The sequence below is a fragment of the Lethenteron reissneri genome, chromosome 9, assembly GCF_015708825.2.
Source record: "Lethenteron reissneri isolate LAM-NWPU_2019-01 chromosome 9, ASM1570882v1, whole genome shotgun sequence".
NCBI lineage: Eukaryota > Metazoa > Chordata > Hyperoartia > Petromyzontiformes > Petromyzontidae > Lethenteron > Lethenteron reissneri.
In genome coordinates, this window is record NC_083787.1 from 8,488,080 (window position 1) to 8,499,149 (window position 11,070).

The following is an 11,070-nucleotide window of genomic DNA, read 5'->3' on the forward strand; positions in this document are numbered from 1 at the left end:
GCCCCTTTGTCAATCCACCGCTGGATGAGGTTCTGCACACGCCGTGCAGGTCATGGAAGTCACTTGTCTGCACTGATTCCCGCACCGCTCAGCGCGGGTTGAGGAAGGGAACATAAATACGGCAGCATCGAAGTACAGCACAACGATGTGTTTCGCTTAATTTCCCCCTGCTCCTCAACGTAGCCCTGTAGCTCGATCAGCCCTCTCCGTAGGAATAAGAGACCTTACCACCACTGTATCCGAGCCACCAACTGAGCTGAGCACCACTCTGGGCTCATTCGCGTAGGGAGGCGCCGAACTTTTTTTTCGTCTACTCAACCGTGGCTTTGTGTGGATTGCCACCGCCTCACGCGGCGCCTCGCAGCGTTTTTAAGCGTTCGCCGTCACCCGTGTGCGACGACAGTACTGCGTGTGGACGGACGGGCTCAACGCGCTGCTGGGCCGCGAGATGGTGAGCAAAGCGACGTGCAGCGACCTGGAGGTGTTGCTCAACATGGAGATGAAGCTGCGGCTGCTGGACCTCGAGAACATCCAAATTCCCGAGACGGCGCCCGTCGTGCCTGTCCCGCCCAGCAACTACGACTTCACCTACGACTTCAGCTGAACGCCAAACTCTCTCGCCTCGAACCACAACGTCGGCTGATCGCTGACCTCTCGCATCACCTACGGCTTCAGCTACGACTTCAGTTGAGTGCCGATCTCTCAGCACATCCCGAGCGAGCACAGCCCGGACCCCGCACAGTCCACGCGCGGCCAATCGTGATGCCGCTGACCAAGCCGTGGCCCTCGGCTCTGTCTGCCACAGCCACAGCACCTCCTAACCTGGATCGCAGTGCCAGGGCTAACCCAGTGTTGGACAAACCGGGTCTAATCTTTTAGTCCTTGGGACCATGCCTTACCTTACCCAAGTCTAACTTAAAGGAGGTTGCAACCCAACAAAAAAAACTGCAGTTATATTGTTTATACGTATGTATGCCTTGTGTCCTAAAGGTGCGTTAATAAGAATTTAGTTTCGTGCTAATGCGACTTTCGGATGCACTGCCACACACCGCCTTGTGTTGACATCATTGGGGTGTGGTTGCATTAAACCACGAACGCCTCATGGAGGGCCGAGTGTCCCGAGCGGACAGCAGGGAAACCGTGCTCCCTACGACTCGCTTTGAACATTGTGACTGCAATTGTTTTCTGTCTCGCAACTTCCTTTAAACTGGCCACATAGCCCAGCCGTGATCCACGTACGCTTCTCCCGAGTGTATTACCGCTAGTTCTAGAATGTTACATCCAGAACAGGACATAGAAATGGCTCCACCCAATCTGGGTTTAGAATATCTTGAAGGCCGAGGCCCTGAATCCAAACCCATTTGGCCAAACGAGGAGATGGGGCTGGGGGGGGGGGGGCAAGTTCTGTGCTGCAACTGCTGGTTCCGACCTTCACTCCACGTGAAGGGCGGAGCTGTTCGCAGCTCTGCAGCTCCCTTACCCCACACTCGTAAAGCATGGGAGAGCGATGATTTCAAGATCAGTCTGAACCTGTTTCATTGGCATTGTACATAGTATGAGATACATTGTCTCATTCTTGGGCAGCCTAAACCTTTAAGCTAGTTGATAAGATGCTCATGAATTGCTTATTATCGGCAAGGAAAAGCCTTCAAAGTACCGTTCGGTATTTTATCTCCATATCACTGTGAAAGTGCAATTATGCCTCACCAATGGGTGCGTGCATCCACATATCGATACTTGTGGCTTGATCGGTCAGCAATCATGCTGAGGTTAAGTAATAATTAATCAAAGTAATGCAAACGTGAACACGTACATTTTGACTGGCTTATTATCATTAGGTATACATTACCAGATGGATACCAGCTTGTCAAAACAGTACTGTTATATTAAGTTTTTAACTCCTTAAATGAATTTAAAAAAACATTTCACTGCACCCGTATTTTAAATTAAACTGCATGGACATGATTTGTATGTCTTACAAAAGAAGATTATGCCTCCATCGTATTTAACTGCATGTTAAATCAGATACAGACACACGTGGCAAATACCCATTGGTCTTGCGTGTCCCTGGCATTTGTAGCAACGTATTAAACCTGCATAACAGGTGTTAAAGGCTACAGCTATACATGGTGAGAATCAGAGGGCAATGCATATAATTCTTGTTTTGTCAAACTTGCTGTATTCACATCTGTATGTATGTATGAAAAGAGTTTGTGCTTTTGATGTTCTGCACTTGTTCTGCACATGGTGTGCACTCAAACATACTCTTTTGCACAGGAATGGCAGATGGTAGATGGCAGCAGACCTTTAAGCATAGACTCCAGGGTTCATGGCTGGCGTTGTCGGACCAATGACAACGCGAGAGTGAGACTACGAGGTGGGGCTGCGGCGTCCGCGGTCATCTCGGTCATGCAACCCACGGCACCGGCAGGTTCGGTACCGTGACCTCCTGCCAGCGAGCCTTCGATGCTTCACGTGGCCTCCACCTAGCCTGGCACAAGCGCCGTGGTGATGTCACCGCCGCTTGGTGGCGGATGGCGGCTGGTTTTTTTGCGCCATTTGCATTCGGGCCTACCGTGGAGCTGCTCCAGCCTTTCGAGGCTGAGATTCACCGGCTGGTGGATGCTGGTTGTTCTTAATTGGACTCTCGATGCAGGAGAGACTCCAGTTTACAATTGGTTTTGTAAATCTGATTATAATGAGGTACGGTGGAACATTTTAATCTCGGAATTCCGTAACACTCCTTTCATGTATTTTTTTTAATGGGATGATGATTTTTCCTAAAAGAGCCATGCTGCAAAACATGGATGATTGCACATGGGCTGTGGACCAGCAGCCTCGGGTTTTCTTCTGTAAAAAAAACTACATTGGTAAAACATCTTGCCTTTCCATTATTGATTCACATAATTAATTTCTCTTTAGAGCTTATGCACGATAATCATAACCGGTGGCAAAATATGAAATCAGCCTGTGACCTAGGGCTCCCGCCTCTCTCGCATACCAAATTTTCGGCATATTTCTTAGTCAGCCATGTCTCGGTACAAATCAATCCCAGGCACACGAACACACATGCCAATTTACAGACTGCGTTGGTCAAACCCGGACAGGTGGCTGTCTTGTGAGATACTCGCGGCGGGTCGAGGGCTGGCGTTGCAGACCACAGAACTCCATAAAGTATGAGCTGGCTTGCGATGATAATAATAATCATTGTAGGCTGTCAGAAATCTCTTTTCCGTGGGGTGGACTCTTTATCAGTGATGGCTGGGCCCTGGCTCGATATTTAGGAGTAACACCTGCCTGAGCTCAAGTGTATGTTCCCTCTTCTTGGTTCTTTCGGTAAAATCACGTAGAATGGAAATAATAAAATAATAAAAATTTAACATAATAAAATAATTTACAGAATTATTCTATTATTTTATTTTATAATGTTTTATTTTTATTATTTTATTATTTCCCTTCTACGTGACGTTACCAAAAGAACCAAGAAGATGAATCCCTGCAGTCACGAAAGCTTTAAATCGAAATGTATGTTCCCTGTTGGCACTGCTTATAATCTGCTGCACACAGAATGCCGTGTATATAGGCATAGCCTCTGAACGTTATCTTAAGTGTGTGCTTTCAGCTAGGAAAGTTGTGTAGGTGTATTAGGGCATTGCTTTTTCACATTTTGCTACACTGGCATTTCCGCTGTTAAGTTTGGCCGACAAATGTGTAGAATCCTGTCGTAAATGCAAATACAAATGCTGCAAAATTGTTTCGGCGAGCTTGTAACAGCAAATCAGTTTAATACGTAGGCTTTCGCGACCAATATTATCCATGATAGAGGTTTTTGGGTTAGAGTGTGTGAATATCAATGTGTCGTTCAACCTGCTAATTGTGAATGTTGTGGGTTTGCTCTCCAACACACCAGTGTGCTGTACAAGCAACGAATTGGCATGTTGTGTTCACGTGGCAAACCTTACTTATTGACTGTGTCAGGTGATGGCGGGTTTAACCACACATTTATATTTATGCGATCTAACCCAAAAACCTATTATGGATTAGCAAAGCAAGCTCAAATGAAACAGGTACTGAATCGTTATCATACCGGTAGTGTAACGGGTGAGAGCATCACTCACACACAGTGATGATATCAATGCAAGTGGCACTAAATGGGGGCGCAGTTGGATTATGAGGTTGCCTACTCTCACTTCGCACCGGGCTTGTGTGACGTGCACAGCACACTGTTGCGGTTGGCACGTGTCCTGCTGTGGATGACCACATTTTGCGAAGTTTCGTGAATATATCGCATTCTGTTCGACTTGAGTTCACCAAAAGGGGCTATATGCCACTGTGACGATAATGACAATATTAATTATTGACAAATTATTGTTTTAATTTAAATATAACTGATGCAATCTATGGTGTGACACAAGCCAGTGGCTAGTTGTTCCGAGGGTCAGCGTTCTCCGTGACTGCTGCAGCACATAGTTGTCTGCTCCACGTGTTTTGTTCAGAGCAGGGGTTCTCAATGATTTTGTGTTTTTATGCCCCCCCCCCACCGCCAGTCAAGACTACTAGCCTCCTGCGCCGCACCCCACCCAGGGTACTAATGGCACAATACACACAGAGCTTTCGTACCCCCACGCCTCGAGTCAACGAGCCATTCGCGAGGCATTTGTTTTGGGACATGTGTTCACCCAGGGTACTAACGACACAATACACACAGAGCTTTCGTACCCCCACGCCTCTAGTCAGCGAGCCATTCGCGAGGCATTTGTTTTGGGACATGTGTTCACCCAGGGTACTAACGGCACAATACACACAGAGCTTTCGTACCCCCACGCCTCTAGTCAGCGAGCCATTTGCGAGGCATTTGTTTTGGGACATGTATTCACTCAGGGTACTAACGGCACAATACACACAGAGCTTTCGTACCCCCACGCCTCAGGTCAACGAGCCATTCGCGAGGCATTTGTTTTGGGACATGTGTTCACCCAGGGTACTAACGGCACAATACACACAGAGCTTTCGTACCCCCACGCCTCTAGTCAGCGAGCCATTCGCGAGGCATTTGTTTTGGGACATGTATTCACTCAGGGTACTAACGGCACAATACACACAGAGCTTTCGTACCCCCACGCCTCGAGTCAGCGAGCCATTCGCGAGGCATTTGTTTTGGGACATGTGTTCACCCAGGGTACTAACGGCACAATACACACAGAGCTTTCGTACCCCCACGCCTCGAGTCAACGAGCCATTCGCGAGGCATTTGTTAAGCGACGTGTATACACCCAGGGTACTAACGGCACAATACACACAGCTTCCGTACCCCACGCCTCTAGTCAACGAGCCATTCGCGAGGCATTTGTTAAGCGACGTGTATACACCCAGGGTACTAACGGCACAATACACACAGCTTTCGTACCCCCACGCCTCTAGTCAACGAGCCGTTCGCGAGGCATTTGTTTTGCGTCGTGTGTTCAGTGTGTTTTGTGGTCCCAACGCCGGTATCCATGCCGCAGCCTGTGTCTGACCCGGAGGTTGAGAACCGCCGGTTTAGACCAATCCACGAATGATATAGTCTGCTCACGAGGAGCCCATGAAATGGTTTGCGTTTGTCATACGACACAATTGTCGTCTTCCTCTTTAAAGCTGCTGTATTTCTGTTGAGTGGAAAGCACAATTCTGGATGTGGTTTTATGCGATGAATTGTAAGAACTGTGTCACTCATTTCAATTTTCAAAACGTGACCCGACTCTTTAAAAAAATTTTGCTCGAGAATTGTGCTTGTAGTTGGCAATTTACCATTTGGGTTTCCAAAAATGTAAGATGTAATTTTTATGTTTTTCAATGTAAGCTACAAACTGTTGTTGTTTGACAATTTAGAGGTGCAAGGGTGTTGCGTTTTCACGCACCTAGTGCCAGTTTTGCCTATTTAAAAAAATGGCATTGGAAATTTAAACGGTTTTTTAATTTTACTTAGATCATACAGAATACTCGTGTAGGTTGTGAGTGATTGATGTTGTACTCTGCAGCTGTTCACCCGATTACAATGCGTGTGATGCTGCAGTGGAAACCTCCAGAATCACATCTTGTCATGGGGAGTCGGTTCTAATACTTGTTTATTCATGTCACAGGGATTTCCTTCTCAAATGAGCACTGAGCCAGTGGGAGGAGTGGTATTCCATTGGTGGCGAGCGTGGCTATCCATAGGACAGCCACTGTGTAATTCCCACAGAGTGGTACTTGTTTTATCTACCCGGTGGGATGATGGGCCGAGTCAACTCCCAACCAGGATATTATGTCGGAACCTTCCGATTGCGATTCGCTCGCTCTACCGTTGAGCCACCCAGCCAAACAACCGAGCTCAACGTGAGTGATGCTGCAGTGTTAGGAACCAAGTCCCCATTACGCATGTATACTGTAATGGTATCACTGCAATGCCTTTATTGACTTTGATATCCAGCCGCTGAACTTACTCTTGCAGTGGTGATCACCAGAACAAATGTTGCATTTGTTAGTTTTTTATTTTCCAGCAATATCTGCAAGTTTAGATACTTATAAATGTTTTAATGTAAAAAGGGTGATGTTTGGGAGTAACTGGGTATATATAAATGTTTGTTGGGATCTGGGGTTAATCGAACAATAATAATAACATGTTTTATCCATTTCAACTCTTGTATCGGACCATAGAATGATCCAAATTTGATCAACATTCTAATATGTTACTTCCTAAAATCTTGCACTGTGTCCCTGGGAAATGCCACCTATAGATTTTGTTTAGCCTGCAAAATCTTTGTGTGCTCTTTATCTTTTAAAGATTTTTTAAATTCTGGAAACTGCTGAACTGAAATATAAATTTTAAATATGTTGCCAAGTGGAAAGATGCGCTGAAATGTTCCGCTGCCGATAACGTTGTTGCGATGACACAAATGCGTCGGTGTCAGCTTTTTTGTTGTTATTTTTGGCAGAGGAAGTTCCAATGTCACCCGTTGCCAGCGATGTGACAAATCACCGAAGTGGTGAAACTTTTTGGCCAATTCGTCTTGATGTAAATCTGGCCCTTTACCATTTATTCACAATGCATATTGTTCGTGTACAAGTACCATCATTCGTACTGACTGCAACCATTTTCTGCTCTGATTTTTAAAACACCATTCAAGGTGTCACCGACGTTGCACGACTATACTCGTCTATAGACCGTATTCTTTTCAACCAAATTTTAAGTTGCAGTCAACTTTCAACAATGCATTTTAATCATCGTAAAAATCTGTCCTTTTTGCTCACGTCACATTCATCCATTAATTCTTGTGAGAATCGATTATTTACAATTGTTGCACATTACATGCTAAAGTCACATTTAGGCTAATGGAGTGCACGAAACATCCAAGAAATAAATAAAAAGTCCGTTCTTGAATTAAGCTGTGACCCTTAATCATGACGATGTGTTACACCGCAAGTAGGCGGTAGGGGCATCGCGTTACACGAATGGCGAACACGCTCGCCAGTGCCCCTGCAGTGTCCGTCTGCATCAAGTCCATCGCAGTCTGGGAGTTTGCCCCGTACGGTGGAGTGCCACGTACGGCTAGTCTTGGATTTTTCGAACTGCTCTGCCTTGGGACCATCATTAACACCATTAATCTATAGGTCAGCACCAATATGTGAGCCAATGTATTATCTCCGTTACAACAGCATCACGTGGTGCTGCTTGGGGATGTTAATAGTGACTGAGAATCCTCTACGTGTTCTGACTTCCCAACTCTGCCATCTCCCTGATGAATTTGCATTTAATGTGCATGGTTTTCGCCAATACAACAATTGCCATTTTCCCAACCGAGTTTCCGGAGAGCATGCAGCAATGAAAATGTCTACATTCTTATCCTAAAATCTTGCATGCAATGTGTCGTTGGGAAAACACTGCATTTGCATGAGCGCACGCCTTTCTTTTTTTACTCTTCTGCCAAATTTCAAATATTGCCACTCTATGTGCAACCCAATGTGTTATCAATGTACAGAGCATCCCATTGTATTGTCAATAATAGTGACGTTAATTAAAATGTGTGTTTCAATGGAACATGAGCAATATTAATACTGTATAATTTTGGTGATGATGATGGTGATAATTTTGCTGGTCTGCCAAACATCGGTGTCCCGAAACACTTTACTGTTATGCTGCCAATGCTTTTGTCGATGTAGGATAAACTAGCGTTCAATTATTTAAATGCCCAGAAATAATTAATTCACCTGTCCTTTTTGCAAGTGAAGAGCCTAGTGTGTGCTGCGGGAAGCTCTGTGCTTGGACTGAAGATGTCAACCCAGAGTGGCCCTGCCTCCCCACGTGTTGCTCTGTGTGTCCGCGCCGTGCTGTTCGAGTCTCCTGGTGTTGTCAACAATAACGAGAGACTGCTTGCCGTGTCGCGTCACGTGACCCGCATTACACTCTGCCGATGTTAAACCGGTCGTCGTGTCCTAAGGGAACATCCGGCACTGTTGGCTGTGGTGACACACATCCTGTGTGGTCTAGTGTTGCTGAGGTGAGGTTGGAGAATTGGAGATGTATACGTTTTCTGAGCCTGCCTTACCCTCCGGACTGCGAGGGTGGACAGATGATGGCAGCATGGAAAATAAGTTCCTGAACTTGTGCAGAGTTTTAGAGTTGTTGTCTCTTTGTCGGCGTGGGTTGTCTCTTGGTTTCTTATCACTTGTAAAAATTATGTCAGTTTTACGATTTTTTTGGTGCCATTTACACAAATAATGTTTAAAACAGTGAATCACAATGAACAAAGTGAAGTGTATGATGTATAAATGAACTACTGTGCTTTTTAAAGAGCCCCATTCGAATTGTAAATACTTTGGACGTAATTTTTTTGACGAGTTATAAACATCAGATTATTTACTGAATCTGTAAGACACATTGTGTGATGTTGCTTGCATAATTTGCATGATGGTAGAAGCAAAAAAACGTTCTGAAAATTTGACCTTAATCACTTGGTCTTTTGACTCTAATTAGTGAATGTTAATTTGGTGCAAGTGAGGGGGGGGAGGGTATCAGTCTGTGCCGTACACACTTGAACATATTTTTTCTTTATACGGTGCATTGTTCACCACGAAATAAAACAAGTACATCCGTGATACTGCACCTTTTATGAAACCTGGAATAATGCACGTGTGTAACTGTACGGTACAACAATTGTTTTTGTTTAAGTATCCACGCTTATAGGGTGTTATTGAGGCCATAATTACCTGTCGAGACAAGGAATATACATACTCAACAGCTTCTTGGCTCTGAGAAAAGAGAATCGTTTATCTTTAATAAATGAGAAAATAAAATGTCAGCTGTCGATGAAAACTGTACGGTTATATTTAATGGTGGCTTTGCTTTTGCGGGCGGTTTGTACATCCCGTCCATTAAGGGATTCTGCTTCAGTACCCAACATTTGCTTTCATAACTCAAGACTATTAAAGCTTGCACTTTCTTTCTTTCTTAGCCATTTTAATAATTTAACGTTTTACCATTTCAATCGTTTGTTTGACACGTGAAGGTATTGTCCGATTTTCATTTGGCAAACATCGTTTTTGAGCCTGATTTAATTGAATCTAGGTTTGAGGTTTTCGTGACTCAACAGCAAAATTGTATCTTTAGTCCATCAACAGGGGAAAACAACCTTTTGCTAAGCTGGAAAGCAGTCCCGTTCTGTATTTTAAAAGTATAACATTACATATGAAATACTGTCATTCATTTGAGTTATACTTAATTTCTGCATGACTTCAATTTCCTATTATTTGAAAATGTGAAATGTTGAAAGTCATTGGGTGCCCATCAGCATATGCGGTTCCGCTTAAAGCAAGGTCTGATAAGTATGTTGCATCTGCTGTTCCGGTACAGGCTGTGTGCGTCACTGCGATTCTGCAGGGTGGAAGGGATATTATCGCTTGCGTGCTTGAAGCCTCCACTGCGGCGTTGCTTTAGGTGCAGCTTGTTATGGAATCACACGTTACCTTAAACCCACAATTTCAGTGCAAGGTAATTTGTAAAATAAATTGTGAACAATGAAACATTTGGTTGCTGTTGTGTGTTTGGTTCATTGTGTTTTTTTGTTTGTTACCATGCATAGGCCACCTCTACATAATACTAGGCTCAGTCAACCATTCTACACAACAAAGACTAATTTCCTGGCAGCGATTTCAGCCGCATCATCTCTACATAACAAAAAGGCTCAGTCCCTTTTACATGCACCTTTACATCATCCGCACCTAGTTTACACAACAAAGGCCCATTCCTAACAGCGTGCTTCAGCCGCACCAAACCTCACAAAAATAATATTCAGGGCCTACCTTGGCTCCTCCCACCCTCAACCAGTATATATAAAAATACGGGTTTCTTGGAATTTCTCTCACTTGATACAGCTATCGTGCTGTGACGGTTCCACCTGAAGATGGAAGCTTGTGTTGCCTCCTAAACGTCGTGATTTTTATTTTATTTTACTTTTATTAATTTTAACTTTTTACCTACGTGACTTTACCGAAAAAGCCTAAGAACAAGAAAACCATCCCTGTGAAGTGTGAGAATCTGGAGTATTGTGCACCCTCGAATAAATTGAACGCGATGAGTTCTTAGATTGTGTGCAGTAGGGATGTTGCTATACTAGTTGATGATGCTCTTAAGCCACCACGGGGTTGCAGTCATCGTCCAGCGCGGGCACGGTTGGCCGCCGACAGCCAGAGTTGGTGCCCCCCCCCTCCCTCCATTGTCCAGCAGCTCCTCCAGCTGTTACCCCCAGGGTGGCCGCGGTGGGGCCCTTCCGATCTGCACCGTGCTCGATGGAGGTCGGCTGGGTATGGCATGCCGCTTGGTCGCCTCCTGACGTGGCCGCAGAGAGAGGCGGCGTCGTCTGCGTGCCATGGTGTCGCATGACGTCTCCGGCTCTCGTGTTGTGAGATTGCTTAATCTTTCATGAAGTTGTACCCCACCGTACCCCCGAGTGTCCGGTGCTGGCACCTCTTGTCTGGAGTCGTCTCCTAATCGTTACGTTCATCTGAACATCTGACAAATGTAGCATTTTCTGAAAATTCTGCTTGGATAAGTAA

At 45.1% G+C, this 11,070-nt stretch overlaps 1 protein-coding gene across 2 annotated transcripts in view; it reads left to right on the top strand.

Annotated features, from left to right (window-relative positions):
- Positions 1–10,040, top strand: part of LOC133339385 (engulfment and cell motility protein 1-like) — a 56,225-nt gene extending 46,185 nt beyond the window's left edge. For both annotated transcript variants that reach the window (XM_061547530.1, XM_061547538.1), the window contains exon 15: positions 404–10,040. In XM_061547530.1, coding sequence (XP_061403514.1) covers positions 404–604 — 201 coding nt within the window. In that variant the 3' untranslated portion in view covers positions 605–10,040. The remainder of the gene's footprint in view (positions 1–403) is intronic.
- Positions 10,041–11,070: the final 1,030 nt, after the last annotated feature.